Source organism: Carettochelys insculpta, chromosome 17, assembly GCF_033958435.1.
Source record: "Carettochelys insculpta isolate YL-2023 chromosome 17, ASM3395843v1, whole genome shotgun sequence".
Lineage (NCBI taxonomy): Eukaryota > Metazoa > Chordata > Testudines > Carettochelyidae > Carettochelys > Carettochelys insculpta.
The window spans coordinates 21,379,289-21,401,807 of NC_134153.1; the positions used below are offsets into that span (position 1 = coordinate 21,379,289).

At 42.9% G+C, this 22,519-nt stretch overlaps 1 protein-coding gene and 1 long non-coding RNA gene across 5 annotated transcripts in view; one reads left to right on the forward strand and one right to left on the reverse strand.

The window, feature by feature from the left end:
• The window catches only part of ZMYND8 (zinc finger MYND-type containing 8), a 97,964-nt gene that overhangs the window by 54,286 nt on the left and 21,159 nt on the right, over window positions 1–22,519 (forward strand). For all 4 annotated transcript variants that reach the window (XR_012647834.1, XM_075011320.1, XM_075011321.1 and 1 more), the window contains 3 exons: window positions 7,768–7,905; window positions 18,559–18,711; window positions 19,655–20,167. Coding sequence is in view for 3 of the 4 variants with exons in the window: in XM_075011320.1 (XP_074867421.1) it covers window positions 7,768–7,905; window positions 18,559–18,711; window positions 19,655–20,167 (804 nt within the window). In the remaining variant the exon portion in view is untranslated. The remainder of the gene's footprint in view (window positions 1–7,767; window positions 7,906–18,558; window positions 18,712–19,654; window positions 20,168–22,519) is intronic.
• LOC142021972 (uncharacterized) lies at window positions 1,096–14,739 on the reverse strand. The gene is made up of 5 exons (XR_012647835.1): window positions 14,522–14,739; window positions 13,626–13,758; window positions 10,278–10,407; window positions 2,752–2,862; window positions 1,096–1,682 (listed from the first exon to the last, which is right to left on the reverse strand). It is a non-coding gene; the product is annotated as an uncharacterized LOC142021972 (long non-coding RNA).

Genomic DNA, 22,519 nt, shown 5'->3' on the forward strand with positions numbered 1-22,519 from the left:
AACTGTCTCGGAAGGAGTATGGCAGAGAGGGATCTAGGGGTTATAGTGAACCACAAGTTAAATGTGAGTCAACAGAGTGATGCTGTTGCAAAAAAAGCAAACATGATTTTGGGATGCATTAACAGGTGTGTTGTGAACAAGACATGAGAAGTCATTCTTCCTCTCTACTTTGCGCTGGTTAGGCCCCAGTTGGAGTATTGTGTCCAGTTCTGGGCACCGCATTTTAAGAAAGATGTGCAGAAATTGGAAAGTGTCCAGAAAAGAGCAACAAGAATGATCAAAGTCTAGAGAACATGACTTATGAAGGAAGGCTGAAAGAATTGGGCTTGTTTAGTTTGGAAAAAAGAAGATTAAGGGGGACATGATAGTGGTTTTCAAGTATCTAAAAAGGTGTCATAAGGAGGAGGGAAAAAACTTGTTGTTCTTGGCCTCTAAGGATAGAACAAGAGGCAACGGGCTTAAACTGCAGCAAGGGAGCTTTGGGTTGGACATTAGGAAAAAGTTCCTAACGGTCAGGGTGGTCCAACAGTGGAATAAATTGCCTAGGGAGGTTGTGGAATCTCTATCTCTGGAGATATTTAAGAACCGGTTAGGTAAGTGTGTATCAGGGATGGTCTAGACAGTACTAGCTCCTGCCGTGAGGGCCGAGGGGCTGGACACGATGCCCTCTCAAGGTCTCGTCCAGTTCTAGCATTCTAGGATTCTATCACACAGACAATGCCCCATTTTTCGAAGTTGTAGTCCGGTGGATTTACTGCTGTTGTGTCCTCATGGGTTGTTGGCTCCATTGATGATAACCAGAAGGCTGCTTGAATGTGTATTCAATGATATGAGCCCAATAATTGCAATACTCTGTGAGGTTTCCAAAAGATCACAGACCAGATAAGAATTGAAGGCACCTGGCCAGGGTTTATTTCCAAGCAAGGTACAAATAACAGTTGTCAAGTATACTTTACTAAACCAGTGTGCAGATGTACCTGCAGCAATGTACTGATGCAGTCAGTGGGAATTCCACTGCTCCCGTAGGTCAGACAAGACACCACTGTTATGTACAGTTACAAACAAAGGACACCTTCCTGTTTGACGTATCGGGTTGCCACCTGCTGACCTTATCAGGTTACCACACTCTGATGCTTAGACACCACCCATCACCCTGTAGCTAGTGGTTTGGTTCAGTCATGTCTTATCTATTATGCTGTCATTTTAGACCCTTTTCTGAACCTAAGTGTGTATCTTTGCAGAATAGGTACCAAGGTCTTTTTTAATAAGCTGGTGGTACCTTGTGATTTCAGCGTATCAACTGTACCAGGTACTGTTCTGCACCTGGACCGATTACCAATTAGTGTTTTGTACAGTCAGCCCTGTCTTGAGTCAAGTTCTGTTAGCAGAGGCCTGCCTCTCACAGCTTAGCTTTGCTTTTAGCCATGTTTTGTCCACTATTGCTAGGCCTTAGGCCTCAAACCAGGCCTATGCTATATGGGCCTAGGCCTTCATCTTAGTACAGAAGTATTCAAACAAGGACAAAAAACAGCCTCTCCTATCTTGGGATTTCAAAAAGAAATACAGTACAATGTTGAGGAGCTCCTTTTTGATGGTTGTAGATGTTTTCTTGGAGACCACAGAGGAGTCACTGCATGCACTGTGGACTTTAAAGTCAGTCTGTTTCCTGGGTACACATACCTCTACAAATAAGAGATGATTTAGTAGGCCACAAATTGTGTTGAGGTCATATCCTACTCTGTTTTCTGGATTCCGTAGATCAAGTTAAGGTGCCCTCCCAAAAAAACCAAACATTTCACAGAGGCAGGGCTGGCTACTTACCCACCCTTCTCAACCACCAAAACATTTCCTGCTCAACAGTTTTGATGGACAGGCTAAAGTTTGAAACTTCCTGCACCTCTGATTTTACAGCTGCACCCATTTTTCTTCCACCCTTTGTGGACTATCTTTTCCTTTTCCAGCGTGCCTGGAAGTGGAATGCTACCGACAAGTCATAACATCAGGATGTCATTCAAACACTTCAGCTCCCTTTATGCGTTCATTTTAAGTCAGGTGAATTTTCTCCTCTGGTTAGGCACAATAGAGCTTGGCCCTCCTCCTCACTTGGGTGAAAGTGGTTTTACTCGTAGTATTTTATTATATCAAAAAAGGACAGAATGTGGAGACTGATCTTTCTGATATTTCTGAACAAGTTTTTAAAACATGAAAAGTTCAGGATAGTGACTCTGGCAACTATAATTTCTTCACAGAAGAAGGGCGATTGATTTTTACCGCTTGACCTACAAAATGCCTATTTTCATACAGTCTTTGGACCAGAAATATCTGCAGTTCAGTATAGGCCAAGATAATTTCCAGTAACGAGTGCTTCCCTTTGGTCTGTCTTCTGCACCAAGGATGTTTTCCAAGGTTCATGCAATAGTGACTGCTTGCTTCTGAGCAGGAGCTCCTCTGGCCTCTTGTGAGGCTGGCATCAGGCTGGTGCCTGTGTCCAAGGACTGCCTGGTGGGTCTGGATTGGATATGCTACCTTGCACATGGTTCCACGTGCCAGGACCACAGCGTAAGGTCCTGGTCGAGCTGGCTTGGTGACCCTCGCAGCATGCCCTGTCTGTGCCTGCCTCCCATGTCCTTGGGTGTGTGATGTGTAGGGTGCTTACTGGAGGGACCCTCGCCTAGCTCTGGGGACACCCTGGAGGTGGCCTAGCTGGAGGGGCCCTGACTCCAGGACAATGATGAGGGTGCTCTTGCTTACCTTGGACCCTGTCTCTCCTCTGGCTCCAGCGGGGGTTGGGTCCTGGGGCGTGCTGCTTCTCTTCCTCCTCGGGCTCCGGCTGCAGGGAGAGGTGGGCATCTTCCACAGGGTCTGTGGGGATAGGTGGAGGGGACATGTTGTGCGCCCCCAGGAGGTGGTGCAGCTCCCTGAAGTAGAGGCAGGTGGAGGGTTCCTGCCCCAAGTCTCCACCTAGTGTCTCCATCCTGGGTGTAGCCCTGGCGGAGTTCCTTCACCTTCACCCACACCTTCTCCATGGTGCGGGTGGGTTGGTCCCATGCTGCCAGCATGGTGGCCAGACAGGTGTGCATGGGGCCATTCCTCCACTTGGCTTTGGAGTTGAGGAGGGTCTGTTCCTCATCCCACATGTCACACAAGTCCTGGACCTTGTCTCTGGCCCCTTTTAGACTTCTAGAGTGGGTCTTGTGACCCCCTACAGCTGCTCCATGGAAGGGCTGGGGGATCACCGGGGCCTGGCTCTCTATCATCCCTGTATGGTCTGGTGATGGAGAGTGGCTCTGAGCATGCTGCTGGGCTGCTTCCACGCTCTCAGCTTCCTGCCACAGGGTATCCAGGGCTTCCCTGCAGCTTTAAGAAAGGCCGGAGGCAGGGACCATAGAGTGCTGCTTGCTGTGGACAGGGTGTCCCCTGGAACACGTGCGGCCTGGACGCCTTTTCCATCAACAAAAGGCCTCCCAGAACATCCAGACTGGTGTTCTGTCGAGAGAGAAGTTCTGGCTCGCGGAGAAGGGGAGAATGCAATAGATAAAACGGCTGAGTTCTGTCAATTTACTATTGACAGAAAGCACTAGTAATCGGGACACTCTGTGGTTTTTTTCGACAAATACCTGTTTGTCAGTAAAACCCTCTAGTGTAGACATAGCCAAAGGGTATTTACTTGGTAGATTTCTGGACGATATTTTTCTTGAATGGAGGATAGAAGAATAAGACTTTATTCATTCATCAATAATAAGCCCATGTCAGTTTTCTGATGGAAAATATATATGCAGGAAGCTATTGAGAGGGCTTAGAAAATGTATAGGTCTACACTAAGCTGGTTGGCAGGTGGATCAAGCTTATTTATTCCTTCAGAATCTAATATTTAATTTTAAAATTTATAGTCCTTGTGGTTGCAGAATTACCATTTTGAATGTGAATTGCTGCAGAGCAGTTTTCCTAAGTTTATGGATAGGCAGTTTCAATACCTTTGGCTGCTTTTTGTAGCCTTCCTAAACAGTAGCATAATAAATAAGCATGAATACAGTTTTAAGTTTTCATTCTTGCTGTTCAGAATATTGTTAGAAGCAGTGAAACTGACCAGAATCTCATTAGTTTCACTCTGCTGCCAATGAAAAAAGGGAGAATAGCCTCAAAGCAGACATTGTAGCTGAGCAGTTGGAAAGAGGGCCCAGAACAAAGACTGGGAGCATGTTGTTGTAGAAATTGAGATGCATCTTATCAGTGGTCCCATTTAGTTAGATCTCTGGTAAAATGGCCAATACAAGATACATTGAAAACCCATTGTGGGCAGGTATCATGCCCATTAGGAAAGTTTGTTCCTATGGGTAAGTCACTTTCAGATACCCTCTTCTGGCTATGGCATTTGCGTAGCTAGAACTGATGTATTAGAATCCTATCCTATCTATAGTCTCGCACTAACGTTCCTTACTCTGTGCGATAGTGTGTTGTATGTGGGTCGAGGACTGAGCCCAAAGAGGTCAATTTTGCCATGTCTTCACTGGATGCTCAAAATCGAAGTCTGGAAGATTGACTGCCAGCGTGTCGATCTTTAAGTATTAGACAAGTCCTGTCTCTACTCAGTGTAGGATTGGTTTAAGTTCTAATGCTTCTGGTTTAAGTTCTAATGCTTTCAGGAATCTTATTTGTCTGGCACATCTCCAAGTTTTATATCTGTTAAAAATTACTTACAAAATCAGACATAAAATACAAAAGTTTCACAGCACAGTATTGCTGAAAAATTGCTCAGTTTCTTATTTCTATCATATAGTTTCAAAATAAATCAATTGGGCTATAAATATTATACATGCATTTTAATTTATAATATGTAGAGCCATATGAACAAGTGGTATGAAATTTCAGTTTGTACTGACTTCATGGTGCTTTTTATGTTGCTTCTTTTAAAACTAGGTGAATAGTCAATCGATGTACTCCTTGCAACACCTCTGTGTACTCCCAAAGGTACACATACCCCAGATTGAGAACCACTGCTTCAGAGCATACATCTCTTCTAATTATTTTTCCAAATGCCTGATCTTTTCTGAATCCTACCAAGGTTTTGGTATCGATGCCATCTTGTTGCATTGAGTTCCAAAAGACAGTTAATAATAGAGGAGGAGTATGTATTTAATTATTGGCTATTCCAGTCTCTGCTGATCTGTTACATGCCACTTAACCTTGTATCATGTATGAGGTTATCCTGGTGATCCATCTTATATTTATAATTTTTTAACAAGAGCCGATAGCTGGGAGTGGTATAAAGCTTTTAAAAGTCAAGTGGTGTTAAATTTGTTATTAAATAGAATATGTCTTTAACAAAGATGATCATTTGTGAACCAGGACTGAAATAGTAATATTGTTTGGTTTTCATAATGCTTTTCATTTTAATGGTGTTTAGCAAAGCTCTAAGGTAGAAACAGCAAAGTATGTTAACGGTGTAGGCAATGGAGCAACTCTTATATGCTCCACAGTAACTTATATGCAATCTTGTATCTTGCTCCTGCTGCTAGTAAAATAGATTTTTTTCTCCTAATGTTAGCTAGAATAATATTTGCGAGAAAGTCCTCAGGTGTCTGTTTTATCTGGAGAGTCACTAGAAAGGAGAAGTTCTTGACATTTCTCAAAAATCATGCTTCCTTACCTTTTTTCAGCTACTGAACTTAAGTGTCAGGATTGTGTTTAAAAGTTTAATACATAATTTCTAGTCCCATTTCTAAAAGTGATAACAAGTTAGCTATACAAATTTTAAGTGATTTAAAATAGAGAACTTGACAACAGGCGATTTATTATTTTTAGTCCACTACACTTTAAAAGATAGAAGCAAATGAATGTTCATGGGATTTACGTAGATTTCCTAAGCCTCTTGCATGGCCCCCAGGACAAATTTTTGCAGTTTTAGTAAAATTTGCCACACTTTTTCTTTATAGTAGGTAGAATTTGATAGTCCAACCATTAGTTACTATTACCAATTTACGATGTTTCTTTTAATTATGTGACATTATTTCTGGAGAGCAAACTGGATCTCATCATGAAGAGTCAGACCAGTGCCACTCCATCAGATGTTAGACAGAGATGATACAGACAGCGTCATGTGACTGGTGCCTCTTGACCTTCACAGATAACTTTTTTGGAATTAATTACTTCCTTTACCCCAGGCTTTACTGGTATATCACCAAAGCATATAGAAAAAGTTAGGTTTGACATGACAAAATGCCACTACTTTTCCTGAGTCCCCTACGTTTTTTCCCTGTTCCGTGTTACAAGCATTATTTTCTGTAATATTTACTACAGCCTCAAATTTTGCTGCTGCCACCTCACTCTTGAAAATGCAAATTTTGATTAATATTTAAATAAATTGTTTCTGTGATTAAAAAATTCACGTGATCTACTTGAAGGCCCTAACACAGGAATGTTGCCCTTAGGTGGCTCTCACTCTTTGTCATGGATATTTGATGTGTGAGGCAACCAGGGTAAAATAACTTGGAAATGTGTCTGATGTCATACTAATTGTCAGATAGTGGCCATACATTAAAAAAACCCTAATTAAATAAACATTAGCACAAAAAATAACATGCACTCTCTCCCAGTTTACTGCCTTTTAGAAATGTCAAAATGCTTTATATTTGTTATAGAAGAGCTATGAACTACATCCTTATAAATATTCAATAGTGAAGTAAGTGGTGCAATTTCAAAGCATTACACAAAGATTTAAGCAGATATCTCTGATTAAGAACACTGAGTCTGATATCTAATGTTCTATATATGCTTTCTTTCCCACTCCGTTTCCTTAGTTCTGAAAAGTTGTGGCTTTTGAAATACTAAATTCACAGGTAGATTGAAGCCTTGCAAAGCGTTCAGTTCCATGCTCTCAAGAGATATATGGGGACGTATATCTAAAATATACTGAATCTTGAAACCTGGAACCACCCAGTATCTTGTATGAGAGTTTCAGAGCCAAAATAATTTGGTTTAACTGAAATGAATCACAACTAAATGATTTATCTTAGATTCCTTATTTAATGAGCTAAATGAAAGTGTGAAACTTTTTGGGAGAAAAATTGTTCCGCTTAGCCTCTGATGATAGGACAAGGCTTAAATTACATCAAGGAAGATTTAGGTAGGACATAAGAGAAATTTCCTGTCAGGGTGTTTAAGTACTGGAATAAATTGCCTATGGTGGTTGTAGAATCTCCATCTTTGGGGATATTTTAAGAACAGGGTGGATAAATATTAACAGTGATGATACTGATGGTGCTTGGTATTGCCGTGAGGGCAGGGCAGTGGACTTGAAGACCTCTTGAGGTCCCTTTGGCTATGTCAAGACTGTTGTTGATATTTAGGAATACAAATGTATCCTGAAATAGCAACTCCACAGCTACTCACTGCTCTTGAAATAGCGTGGCTATTTTGAGCATGCATTCTCTTTCTGCTACCCCTTGTCATAAGAGGGGTAGCGGAAGCCTTGAAATAGCCACTTTTTCGAACTTTGGTGCCGCTTTAGAATGGCACCAAGTTTGAAATAAGTTAACTTGAAATAGTTTACTCAGTTTGCATTATGCAGTTCGAATTAAGCCTTCCAGTTTTAGTATTCTATGAAAGGGTTGTTGCTTTAACAGAACTTTAAGTTGCATTGGATGCTATTAAAACTTTCTCCCTGTCCCTACTGATATTAGTTGAAATGAAAAGCCATTTCACTACCCGTTGCCTTATTCTGGCTCATTTTGTTCTTAAATATCTTTACCAGTTCTGTACTTTTTTCAGCTTCTCCAGCACCAAGGACGGGTCAAGCAGGGAGCTTATCAGGAAGCCCAAAACCTTTCTCTCCTCAAGCCTCAACACCTATTGTTGCTAAACAAGAGAGATCTTCCACTCCAGGAAGCATTCTGAACCTTAACCTTGGTTAGTTCTAACTTTTGAAAGTCTGATACTATTATATTAATGTACATTACAGTGGAATGAATGTGAGAGAGTAGTACATTTCATGCATGTGGATTTAAAGGAACTAAAGCATGTGTCGCCATTGTTTCATAAGCAAAGATATGCTGTAATGTTTGTAAAGCTGGAAAGGAAAGGTACATTTAAAAAAAACAAAGCTCTTTAACTGATGAAAGTTAAGAGTTAGATGGCATTTTGCTTGACCCTCAGAAGGCTAAAAGTACCCTTGTTACTGCCAAGGCTGTCAGTGCTGAGCATCTCTTCTACAGTAATGGATCTGTTCCTGATAATTACAGTGTGTTTCAGCTAAAGAGTTAACTATAAGAAATAGTTTCCATAACAGCGGATTAGTGTATGGGGTAAAGGTGAGAGTCAAGACATCATGGGTGTAAAATTACTAAAGCTAGAAGGCTCAGGTTTTGAAAGGTGAGGTTAAGGTTACGTAGGAAGTTTTAAATAAAATGCTTAGCTTTGTGTAGTTCTTATTGGTAAACAGGTGATATTTTAAATCTGATGTCGTGCTTTCTGATTACATTTTAACATAGTTGTCTGAAGCTGTTCAACTGGAATATCAGGTATCTCTTCAGAGTTAGGAAAATGTACCTTGTTAAAATGTCAGTTTTATCAAGAGTGAAAACAATGGCTGGACTTCTGCCATAGCATCAACTTTGCCGGATCTGGATTACATTCCATCCTGAATCCCAGAGTCTTCAGATGTGACTCACTGGCTGTATCTACACTAGTTCCTAACTTTGAAGGGAGCATAGTAAGTAGGGTGCCAGGAGATTATTAATGATGTGCTGCGGTGCATGTGCAGCACTTCATTAAGCTAATTATCCCCTGTGGCAACTTCGAAGTGTTAAACTTCAAAGTGCCGGCTTGCATGTAGCTGTGGCTACATGCAAGCTGGCACTTCGAAGTTGCCGCAGGGGGAAATTAGCACCACAGCACTTCATTAATAATCTCCCTACAACCTACTTACCATGCTCCCTTCAAAGGTGAGAGCTAGTGTAGACACAGCTGCTAGGTCATATTGCCTTATTTGAAGCATTCTAAGAATAGAGATTCTCTGACATGAGTTAGTGAAAGGCAAGAGAACAGAGGAAATGTGTATGCTTCATGTAGATGAGACCTATGTAGTAGTTCTGCCTTTTTGAGCAGTGTGTTCTTAATCAGAGAAAATCTACTGAAGTCAACTATAACTAACCAGAGGCTGGCTGAAGTTAAACCTCCAGTGAACGATATGAAAAATGAGCCAACTGTACATTGATGGTCTCAGAGCAGAAATTCTTGGAATCCAAATGGGAACTGCCTTATCAGATTGTATGTCTGAAACAGAAAAGATGTTGGATGCACTGAATATTATCAGACAGTTGCATCTCTGGTGCGGGGAATGAAAAATAGATTACGTGAAAAATGACCATCATTGCAATCAGCATTTAGGAATGAAGTTGACAGAGAGTTTGGAAGATATCAGAGTGAAGCACTTGAAAACTTTGTGCATGGAGATTTTAGCCTCAACTCTAACGTGATTGATTTAACTCTTGCTCACATAACAGTGGTCCTGAAATATACAGGAAGGACTTATTTTTCTTGAGACCTCTTTATAAGAAAAAGAGTTGTATAAAAAGATCTGAGTGGTTTGGCTTATACTTTATGGCTACGTCTACACTTACAAAAAACTTCTAAATGGCCATGCTAATGGCCAAATCGAAGAATACTAATGAGGTGCTAAAATGAATATTCAGTGCCTCATTACTATGCTGCAGGCCCCTGCACTTTGAAAGTGCCGCATTTCCCTCATGTGTGGCTCATCTACACGGGGGTCCTTTTTGAAAGGACCCCGCACATTTCAAAATCCCCTTATTCCGATCAGCTGATAGGAATAAGGAGATTTTAATGTTTGCAGGGTCCTTTCAAAAAGGACCCCTGCGTAGATGAGCACTTTCGAAGTGCCGTGGCTGGCAGCATGCTAAACGGGGCTGAATATTCATTTCAGTGCCTCATTAGCATTCTTCGATTTGGCCATTAGCATGGCCATTTAGAAGTTTTTTGTAAGCGTAGACACGGCCTCTTTGTTGGTATGGAGAGACCATTGAAAGAAAATATTTATCTTAGGCTCTGTCTACACTTTCACTGTACTTTGAAGGGGGCATGATTATCAGGCTGATGGGAGATTACTAATGAAGTGCTGTGATGAATATGCAGCACTTCATTAGGCTAATTCTCCCTCGTGATAACTTCGAAGTTTGTTCTTCGAGTGGTCCCCATGGGTGCTCCACAGTAGGTGTCAGGCTCGCCCCGGCACCACAGATCGGAGATTTCCAAAGCCCTACCTTGTTGGATCATGCATGCACCAATGTGCACCGGTCCTTCACGTGCTTTCGGTCATGTGCGCGATCCTGTCCACGCCAGTTCCTCTCAACCGCCAGCAGCTGCAGACAGACTTTGCTTCGGCTCCGACGCCTAAGAGAGATAAAAACATTATTCACTACTGTTGCTAGTTCTCTTTTGTTAAAAAACGTTCTCTTAGAAACTGTTCTTAAAAATTATTCCTGTATATAGTTTTACAGAAAAAAAAAGAGGAGAGGAGGAGTAGAGAGAGGGAAGAGCAGCTGCTTTTGTGGCCTGGTTATCTCTACAATAGACTGTCATTAATCTTATCTGTTGTTTGGTAGCTGTTAAGTACCCATGTTAAAATTACATGTTGTTAAGTACTTTTAACAAGAAGATATCTCCAGTGGGATTCAAAAACTGCGGAGTCATGCCGGGAAACTATGACTGCCTCTGATGGCTGTAGCAGATGTATTCGTTGTCAGGGCAAAACCCATGTCCTGCAGAAATGTCCTTACTGCTCTAAACTGACAGCTAGAGCAAGGAAGGACAGAGAAATGAGATTAAAAATTATTTTATTTGACAAGGCTCTTCAGCCTGAGCCATCTGAGATACCCCAGGTGGAAGGGCCCTTGGGGCCACACAAGTGGAAGGCAACCTCTTTGACATCCTTGGCTCACAAGAAGAAGAAAATATCCCCTACTCAATCCTTGCCGGTACTACCTACGAGCCTGACGAGTGAGTCACAGACTCGGGAAGTGCTTGCTAAGGGCAATGCAAAAACGGGAGAACACAAGACAATGCCTGGGGCTCAGACTGTTAGAGGCAGCACTGAACATCCCACAGGTGTCTAAATGTCGGCCACCGGAGACTGTGGCACCGATATTCCCGGCACCGAGAGTATCAGAACTGGGCATACCAGCATGGGGTCTGACGGTGCTGGAGACCACCGTGCGTGCGGAACCACAGGCAGAGGCACTGCGCATGGCACCGCCAGCACCGATACCCACACCGAGATCTCAGGCACTGGACATAACACCTGCGTCGGCACTGTCTAAGCAGTTTCACAAACAAGGAAAGGCAAGGTCTAAGACTCGGCACCAAAGTTCATCACCGGATCTTCTCATCGCACCTCTCTCTCCCAGTTCTCCTCCTGAAATGTGCATGCCGGACCAGCTATTAACACCGCCATCAACCTTTCTGAGACCACCATGTCCACTTCTACAGCTACCTTCTCCCTGGCTTAGGCATCCTTCACCTGTTGCCTCATATGAGCTGCATAGATATACCTACAAAGCCTCTCCACCTATGTCCGCATCATCCAGGAGATCACACTCCTGTTGTCATTACAGATACAGACAACGCTCACATTCTAGATCCTCATCATCAGATCCAACCGTAATTTTGACAACTATACAAGACTTACTACACTCATGGACTTTCTTCCGGATGACAAGAGGCTGGTTTTGAAGGCAGTAGTTCAGGAAGGGTACGTGGCTTCGCATACAGGCATCCAAATTGCATATTAGACGTGGCGGACACAGCGGCATGCTCTACAGCCACCACAGTGGTGATGTGGCGAGTGTCGTGGCTCCAGACATCTGGCATCCCTAAAGATCTAAAAACGAAAGTCAAAGACCTTCTCTTTGATAGGGTGAATCTGTTTGCCAAATCCACATACTCGGTCCTCCACTCCAGCAAGGACTCGAGAACTATGCCCAGAACGCTGGGCATGTATAACCCTCCTTACAGGAGGAAGAGATTCTCCTCATACCAGTGGCGTATACCTATCCATCTCGGCGCCCACAATACCAGCAAGGCTATGATCAAGGACGCCACCAGCAACAACAACATCAAAGTCCACCGAGGCGACATTCCCAGCAAGGCTGTACCTCTGCATCACAGACAGCCAGGCAGCAAGTTTGACTGATATCACAACCATTGCTCGGTGCCACAGACAACATATGTTCCACCATCACCTCAGACCATACTACCATCAATGGAAAAGCATCACTGTGCACAAATGGGTACTGGAAATTATTGCTGTGGGGTACACCATCCCATTCCACTCCATGCCTCCACCAAAACCCCCTACCCAGTCCCTCTTCAGGGACCCCTCTCACGAGATGATCTTGAAACATGAGGTGGACCCCCTCATATCTATAGGAGCGGTAGAGTGTGTCCCGGACGAGTTTCAGGGGAAGGGTTTCTACTACTGATACTTCCTCATGGAAAAGAAAACAGGAGGCTGAAGACCAATCCTAGTCTTACGGGCTCTCAATCGTTATCTCTGCAAGCAGCACTTCCAGATGACCACAATTGCTTCCATAGTCACAGCACTGGACGATGGAGACTGGTTCGCAGCCCTCGACTTGCAAGACATGTATTTTCACATAACAATCCACCCTGTACACAGGCGCTTCCTCCGCTTCACCGTGGGTATGTATGGAACATTTCCAATACAGAGTCTTGCCCTTCGGCCTGTCTTAAGTGCCTAGGGTTTTTACAAAGACACTCTCTGTAGTGTTACCTACATCAGTAGGACGTATTCATTTTCCCATATCTGGAAGACTGTCTTTTGAAGAGTGCTTCGTGGGCAGATGTATTATGCATGATAGACATTACTACGAAGACATTCCTCTCTCTGGGCCTAGTCATCAACTTCCAAAAATCAACAACAGAGCCCACGCAGAACATAGAATTCATAGGAGCATGTCTAGACTCTATCACAGGGAGGGTGTATCTGCCCACTTCACATTTTCATGCCATCCAGTCTCTGATACAGGTGCTGATGTACAGCCCCACAATACAAGTATTAACTTGCTTGCAGCTCCTGGGGCACAGGGCTGCCACCACATTTGTGGTGCAGAATGCCAGATTGCATCTTTGCTCCCTCCAGCACTGGTTGGTGACTGTGTACGTGCCAACGATACGGTGCACTCACAAAAAGGTATCGCCCCCAGCAGAGGTGCGAAAGTCTCTGACATGGTGGATGGACCCCAAGAATTTGCTGTCTCGGGTGCCCTTTCACCAACCGCAAATCGTGGCTTTCCTCACAACAGATGCTTCCCACATAGGCGGGGGGGCACACATGGGAAGCAGATCAGCACAAGGACAGTAGTCCCTTACAGAGATGGCAATGCACATAAACATACTGGAGCTATGAGTGGTGTTGAATGCATGTAAGCACTTCCGCCAGTACTTGCGACACAAGGTAGTTGGGGTCAATACTGACATTTCCACAATGTATTATATCAGCCGTCAGGGCAGGGCCAGATCCTGCGCATTGGCAGTCTGCCTGTGGAATTGGTGCGCTGCAAACAGTATAACCTTAAAAGCCTCATACTTACCAGGTGTCGGCAATGCAAGGGCAGTCCAGTTGAGCAGGCACTTCGCTGTTACATGCGAATGGGAGATCAGCTCTTATCTGCTCCGCAATGTATTCAACACCTGGGGCTTCCCTCAGATCGACTTGTTTTCCACCTACATCAACAAAAAATGCCCTCAGTACTGCTTCAGAGCGGGCATCAACCTGGGCTTATTAGGGGACGCCTTCCTACTCTCATGGAAGGGCCCCTTGCTGTATGCATTCCTTCCTACAGTACTTATCCACAAGGTCCTGGAGAAGGCCAGGAGGGAGAAGACACACTTGTTATAGCCCCAGCGTGGGACTGCCAGCGCTGGTTTCCTCTGCTGCAACGCGTGTCATGCTGCCCACTGTTCCCCCTCCCTATCGTACTGCACCTCCTCTCACAGAACCAGGGGATCGTGAGACACCCTCAGCCTCAAATGCTTCGCCTCAAGGCATGGCTAATCCCTGGCTCAGCGCCCTCGAGGAAGTATGTTCAGAAGGAGTGAAAGAGGCCTTGGAATGCAGTCGACAGGCCTCTACCAGGAAAGCTTACGTATATAAGTGGAAGCACTTTTATGTCCTGGTGTTGTCCAAACAATTGACCCTTGGAGGTCTGGTTCCCACAATTTTGGATGATCTACTGGACCTAAAATGAGGGGGACTCTCTTTATCATCACTGAAGGTCCACCTTGCAGCTATATCGGCATTCCGCCACACACTGGATGGGTCAACTGTCTTTGCCCATCCCATTATGGCATGGTTCCTGAAGGGCCTTGTGAACTTACACCCCCTGAGGAAACCGTTATCACCTTTGTGGAACTTAGATCTGGTCCTTGACACGCTGTCTAGACCACCCTTTGAACCTCTAGCCACTGTCTCCCTCCATCTACTTACCATGAAAACGGCCTTTCTTCTTGTGATCACATTGGTTCACAGGGTGAGCAAGCTGGTGGTGGTAATGGCGGATCTGCCCTATATAACCTTCTCCAAAGAAGCGGTGATTCTATGCCTACATCCAGCGTTCCTTCCAAAGATCTCTTCAGAGTTCCTTATCAACAAGCTGATAGTCTTACCATCCTTGTACCCGAGACTGCACACCTCAAGTAGGCAAGTACAGCTGCATTCACTCGATGTGAGAAGGTCACTGGCCTTCTCTATAGACAGAACTAAACCCTTCCGAAAGACAGACTGACTCTTGGTGTCTCTTGCACCTAGATCAAAAGGGGAAGGACTATCATCACAAAGAATTTCAAATAACCTTGTATCCTGCATAAAGATGTGCTATATGCTTCGTAACACCCCTCTGCTAGTTCCGCCCAGGGCTCACTCCACCAGAGGGATGGTGGCCTCGACAGCCTTCTTTAAAAGAGCCTCCCTAAAGGACATCTGCAGAGCGGTGACATGGTCATCCTACAGCACCTTCGCCAGACACTACGCAATTCACCGGGTGTTGGAAGAGGATACATGCCTATCAACACCAGTCCTTTCAAGGGCAAGCTGCACATAATTTGGTACCCACCTCCATTTTTCTGGGGTCACTGCTGGGTAGACACCTACTGTGGAGCATCCACGGGGACCACTCAAAGAAGAAAGGGAAGTTACTCACTTGTGTAGTAACGACGGTTTTTTGAGATGTGTCCCCGTGGGTGCTCCACTACCCACCTGTTCCTCCCCCCTTTGGAGTTCTGCTTTATATTTTTCAGGAGCACCCAGGGCAGTTGGTCGAGGAACTAACGTGGACTGGATCGTGCATGTGACCGAAAGCTCGCAAAGGACTGGCACGCATCAGCGAATGCGCGATCCGACGAGTTACGGCTTTGGAAATCTTTGATCTGTGTCGCCAGGGCGAGTCCCACACCTACTGTGGAGCGCCCACGGGGACACATGTCGAAGAACCATCATTACTACACAAGTGAGTAACTTCTCTTTTCAAACTTCAAAGTACCAGTATGCTGTGTAGCTGCAGGTACTTCGAAGTCCCCACGTGACTTCAAAGTGCCTTTGCTCCCCAAAGTTGCTGTGGGGGAGAATTAGCCTAATGAAGTGCTGCATATTCATAGCAGCACTTCATTAGTAATCTGCCATCAGCCTGATTACCATGCCCCCTGCGAAGTTTGGGGAAGTGTAGACATGGTCTTACTGTCTTTTGACTTACCTTATTTAATCTTTGCCTGGGCTTACATCTTGTTATGCCCAACTAATGTTACTTGTCTATGGGCAGAATTACTATGACAGACTTTAGCAGTTAGTTTTCTTTGACATAGTTAGGGTTCAATTTTTTCAAAAGTTCAGCAGTTACTGGGTGCTGAACTCCTTTGAAAATCTGCCAGATTCATGTAGATTTTGAAATAAGAGCCGAGCCATCTAGAAAATGTATTTCTTAATGAGCAGATGTTTTGGAGGGGAGTAAAGGGACTTCACAGTTGCCCAGGCACTTTGAAGTACCTGCGGGTTAGCCGTGGCTAGATGCGAGCCGGCACTTCGAAGTTCAACACTTCGAAGTTGCTCCGGGGGCAGAATTTGCTTAATGAAGTGCTGCATATGCAACGCAGCACTTCATTAATAAACTCCCAACACCCTACTTACCATCCTCCCTTGGAAGTAGGAAGGTAGTATAGACAAGCCCATAGATGATAATAACAAGTCTCTTTGCTGAATTTTAATGGAAAACTTTTTCTGAAATCCTAGAAAGAGATTCAAGGTAATGATTTTCATATTAATGACAGTCAAACTGAACAACTGAGATCCAGCAGGCAGGGGTAAGGTCAGTCATCTGAATAGTATTTTGCACTTAGTTTGTCAAATTGTTACTACTGCCTTTGGCTAAAATAGAGTAATCTATTCTGGTTCTTTACAAAATCTGTTTCACATTCATTTTCTGAATTGTATTGCTGTTTTCAACTCTGACTTACGTTGCTTAGATTAATGGGCTGTAGAGTGCTATTTCTTAATGCAGCTACACCCATTACCGTGTTTTCATAATTAGTTCACTTTACCAGCAGAACACCTCATAAAACATTATTAAATATTAAGATATTAGTGGTAGCAGTGAAGTTTTTGCCATAGCATAACTGGTATGGTCCCCTTTTTACAAATTCACTGTTCCTGAAACTAATGCCTTTTTTAAAAAAAAAAAAAAAAAAAAAAAAGGTGGGGGGTGCTGGTACTCAGCCAGCTCCCCATTCCATGCTGCCCCTTTCCCAGCCAGTCCCAGGGCTGGGGCTTCTGAGGTGCACCAGCACAAAAAAGCACTTCTGAAGCTATTAATTATATATACTGTGTATCATGCAGATAGCTTCTGACATGCACTGAAGCAAATTAAAATCTCAAATCACTTTTTAAAAACTGTCATGTCAATCCTAATGATTCCTTTGGAATGATAACAGTTGACTTTGATCATAGTCTGAAAGTATTGGCTCAGGAAGGAGGTATTTGATACTAAAGAGCTCTTTCACGTAGAACACAGATTATAATTTTCAAAATTACTTTTGTGACTTAGACTCTTTTATGTCTTATTTTCAAAATGAGTTGCATGCTTTTATCTCGCACTGAAAATCCCAATGGATTGAGTTTGTGTTATGGGTTGCACTTGCCAACTTGGACATGACATAAGGATTGAAAAAGTTCAATCCCGTTTCTGTCTTCTGCCAGTGCAGAGTAGAGCAGGAAGAATAAATCATCCATCTGACCCTTAATGTATGCATTTTAATTATTAGTCTGTAAACTTGTATATGTTTGCGTCATTATTTCAGTTGTTAGTTTATTTAGATTTTGATCTTCTATAAACTCTATACCAAAGAGTACCACTTTTAGGCTGTCTACAATAGCGCTGATTTCGATTGAGAGTGGTTCGTCCACAGGGCGTCCTTTTCAAAAGGGCACCACACACATCGAAATCCCCTTAGTCCTATTTGGTTGTAGGAATAAGGGGATTTCCATGTGTGCAGGGCCCTTTCCAGAAGGACCCCATGTAGACAAGCTGTGTGAAATCGAATGTGGCACTTTTGAAGTGCTATGGCCGCTATTATGCTAATATGCAGTCCCTCATTAGTATATCACAAGCATCTCAGTAGCATCCCCCTTTCAAAAGGGGGGGTGCTAGTGTAGGCACAGTCTCAGAGGTACATTTATGAGTACAAGAATATAAGGGATACAGAATAATTTAAACAAAGTAGCAGTACTTCTTCCTGCCACCCCACCACACATCATTTGCTTGTCATGTGACTGATACAATTAAAAACACACACCCTTCTCACTTTTATAGACAGAAATCTTATTGTTTCTCCTCATTACCGCCCTGCAAGCTTGCAGGCTTTGCAAACTGAGCAAGAGCCATGAGTCTTGTTTCCTGAATACCTTGCATTCATGGTGTGCTTTCCAGTATAGCACAGCATATTGGAAAGTGCTAATGAAGCAGAAAAGATCTTGATAATGGACGTAACTTTGACTTAGCTTCTTCGTCTAGTACATACTATTTGCTGCAGACATTCCTGCACACTGTATTATGTGAGAGTGTGATCAAGTTGAGGATAAGACTTTTCTGAAATTCGTGGGTATGTTCTACATTGGGTACTACTTCTGTAGTATCACAATCTATATTTTTATTTTTCCTCCCTTTTTTCTACCTTTGGGGTTAAAAAAAAAAAAAAAAAAGGCCACCAAGATTTCTGTTTTCCAATTTTTGATCCCCACAGAAATCACAGGATTATTTTATGTAGAACAAAAATGAAAAAACTTATAGCCGTTCTCTGTGAATTGTGTAGACATGCAGATTATAATTACAAAATAACTAGAACCTCTTTTAGTTAGTCTACATTTTCATTTCAGTCTAAAATGAAATAATTTTGCTAATTTTCATTAGAGGATTGTGGTGATTCCCCTCACTCCTTGAAGTATCTTTCTTAATTATTCTTTTAATAATGTGTTTTTAGATCGCAGCAAAGCTGAAATGGATCTGAAAGAGTTGAGTGAATCAGTCCAGCAGCAGTCCACACCTGTGCCACTAATTTCACCAAAACGACAGATTCGCAGCAGATTCCAACTTAATCTTGACAAGACAATAGAGAGTTGTAAAGCACAGTTAGGTATGCCCATGTCCAGAGTCCCATTAGGTAATGGGATCATGAAACGTAAACTTTAAAATAAATTAATTTAAGGGTTGATTTTTGTTTACAAACTTAAAGTATTTTTTCCATGCTGTAACACCTTAACACTTCAAACTCTAAAATTTAAAATTAGATGATTGTTTAATACTACAGGGAATAAAATTTGAATGTGTTAAACTGGAACAGTCTAACATATAATAGAACCTGCTGTTACAGCTCATTCAGAAGAAGTTTCTTGTTTTATCCTATGTTCGTGTATCTTTCTGCTGTAGATAAGGGTGTTTATTTTTGTGGTCTTATTTTTGGTTGTAACATGAAAAAATCAGGAACTGTAGCTACTTTACTAAACAAAACCTAGTATTAACAAATATACTTACACATGTTAGAGGTGGTGATACTATTAAATATTTATATCACACTATTGTTTTGCATGGGTACTTTATAATGATTTAAGAATGAGACCATGTCTCCAGTCTAAGAGCCTGATTTTGCAAACATGCATGTAAGTAACTTCAGTCACATTGATAGTCCCATTGATTGTACATGTGATTACTTTTGCAGTTAAAGTTGATACACATGCATGTTACTCAGATTGGCCCTAGATTAGACAGCTTTAGAACATTGAAGGTAATTGATAAACAAGTGGGCAGAGAAAAGAGGGCCAAGGGTTAAACCCAGTAAAATGTAAATCAGGTTATAGACAATGACACTCATACTTTCAGATGTTCCTGGATAGAGAGTTAGGTAGAACACAAGAGGAGGAGAAGGAGATAGCTTAGCTTAGGCATGGAAGTCAAGTTAGTTATCTACTTTTATTGCAGTGTATAAAATCATGCAAATGATTGTATTTTTCTATCATATAACAGACTTCCTATTCAGTTAATGTGGAACACAGTACATGTTTCATATTTTTCTGTGTTAGGAATCAATGAAATATCTGATGATGTTTATAATGCAGTAGAACATAGTGACTCTGAGGATTCTGAAAAATCAGACACTAGCGACAGTGAATATATCAGTGATGATGAACAGAAATCAAAGAATGATCAGGAGGATGGAGAAGACAAAGAGAGTGGAAAAAGTGACAAAGAATCAGTGACCATGAAAAAAAAACCTAAACCCACAGCTCCAGCTGAAGTCAAAGAGGAGCTTAACAATGCAAGTCCAGGAGTGGGAGCAGAGAAAACAGATGTGCCTATCAAAGAAAAGGCAAATACAGACTCTGAGAAAGACTTTTCTGAAAAGGGAAAAAACTTGCAGCATCCTGCGAAAGAAAAACTGAAAGGTAAAGATGAGACGGACTCTCCAACAGTGCATCTGGGTCTAGACTCTGATTCAGAGAGTGAACTTGTCATCGATCTAGGGGAAGATCATTGTGGGCGTGAAGGACGGAAAAACAAGAAAGAATCTAAAGAACCTCCTCCTAAGCAAGATGGTACGTTGATTTTATTTTCTTCTTTGATTTATGTGACAGACATAGCCGTGAAATCATAGTTTTCAATAATTGCTGGACTCACTGAATGATCGTTGAAAGGAGATAGGTGCCTTTCACTAGTGGTCATTATTGCAGTACCTATACTCTACAACAATGTTTCTGAAAGTGTAGTATGTAAAACGATTTCACGGAATACACAGCAGAAAATAAATTACTAAAAATCACGAGGTAATCATTGGGGGATGGCACTGGGAAAGGAGGTACGCAATAAAGCCAAAGTCCCGAAAGGAGTACAAAAAATGTTTTAAGTTTGGGAAATTGCTCTACAAGGTTGCATAAATTTGGAATTTAATTTAAAAGTTTTTCAAGATTTTAAAATTTTACCTTTTAACTTCTCTCTTCTGAGTCCCCCAATATCATAATCATCCAGAAGATACTCAAATTCAGGGGTCTGCAACCAAAACAGTGAGAAGAGCCATTTATCCAAATTCAGTTACAAAAATCAGTATTTCAGGAGCCACAGTGCATGTGAATATGAGAGATTTCCCCCCAACCACAGTACTTCTTTCAGGTCACCACTTCCACATGAACAATGGCCCCACCCCCATGGAGCACCCTCAGGCTCACAGCCACCCCACCAACTTATGTCAAAGTGCATTTCATGCTTTTGCACCCCTTCTCCCTTCCCCACCTGCCTGCCAGCACTGCATGCTTTGGCTGCAGTCTTCCCTCTCCCACGAGCCACATGCCACCAAGGGACCATAGCCTGACCACCCCCTCCCCACCATGCACCAGTTCACTCACAGCACCCCACCCACTCATGTGTGGAAAGTGAGTGAGGGGTCAAGGTGGGGCTCCTGAGGGAGAGGGAAAGTAGAGGTTCAGGCGAGGTGAGAAAGCAGCCACATTCCTGCTGCAGCAGCAGCTCTGGAGCTCTCCCCCTCAGCCTGCAGGGGGAGGAAGGGAGAGGAGGTGGGAGGGCATACACTCACCCCACTGCCTGGCAGCCATGGCACCTGTCCTGTTCACTGTGCGCTGCCCATCCCCTGCCCAGCTGCCCCACACGTGTGCGCGTACACACCGTCGGGTGGGGTGGGGAGACTGCTGCAACCTCAGGACATCTCTGCTAGTACTTAACTCTTGTCATGCTCCGCCACCACCACCCCGCAGTCCTGAATGTTGGTTTTCCCCACCACCCAATCCCTCTTGGTTTCCCAGCCTGGCTCTGAATCAGAGCCTTTGCACTGCCTGAGTCTGGGGCTAATGTGTGCTGACCCTTGACCCCTCCTTTCTCCACCTCTTCTCCAACCCTCCTGCAGCCCGGGCAGGGGAAAGGGGCTGCCTATGCCTGGCACCCTGCAGCATGCATAACTCACAAGGCAAAGCCACCTCTGCTACTCGTCACGTTATGGAGTCTGGAGCTGTAGAGGAGTTAGCATCAGGAGCTGCAAAGGACTCCTTAAAGAGCCGCATGCGGCTCCGGAGTCACAGCTTACTGACCCGTGCTCAAATTGATCAGGAACTCCCAAATGTATATAGTCCCACCAAAGTCAATTTAATTGATCATATTAGTAAAAGTCATAAGAGGAGATCTGCTGTGTCAATTCATGTTGTCCATGTATTAATTGGGGTAAATGACACAGATTTATAAGTTCATAACTACATTAGAAAAATGATTGGTACAATGGCTAATACTGAAAAGTTAAACTTTTTCTTCTTATTCCAAGTTACATTTAAAATTATTGAATTGTTGCCAATTTAAAAATAATGTAATATATGGCAAGTATATAAACAGTTAATAATTGGCTTAAGAATTGTTTACAGTTCATAATGATGCTGACGTAAATCCATCTGCAGGCAATTCAAAGATCAATTAACGACTTTTTAGTCAGGATAGAAGTGGGGCTTTCTTTTACTTCAGTGCTTGGGAAAACTTGCCTTTTGTCAATCCCTTACTGAATGGATCAGATTCCATGCATGGATGACTTCCTCTGATTTTTGTTTTTGACTGAATAGGGAGCTCACACAGTGGTTGCCTTTATTGTCTTGCCTTTACTATTTGCTCTTACTAGGATGCGTTTGCCCAGAGTAGGAAACCACACTAAAATATTGAATGATGTCAGCATTACTCTGCAAAATATAGATTATCACAGTGGACCTCATAGTCAATGTTTTCTGGGCCTACTGTTTAACACTTGGTTACTAAAGGAACTATCATTTGTTTGGGGCTGATTTTTTTTGGAATTGCATCAGTAAAACCTCTGACTTGAGAATGTCAAACATCAAATGTAATGGATATTCTATTCCAGTTCTGGGCTTTTGACAGTACTAAATAAAGGTAAGAACAGTAAG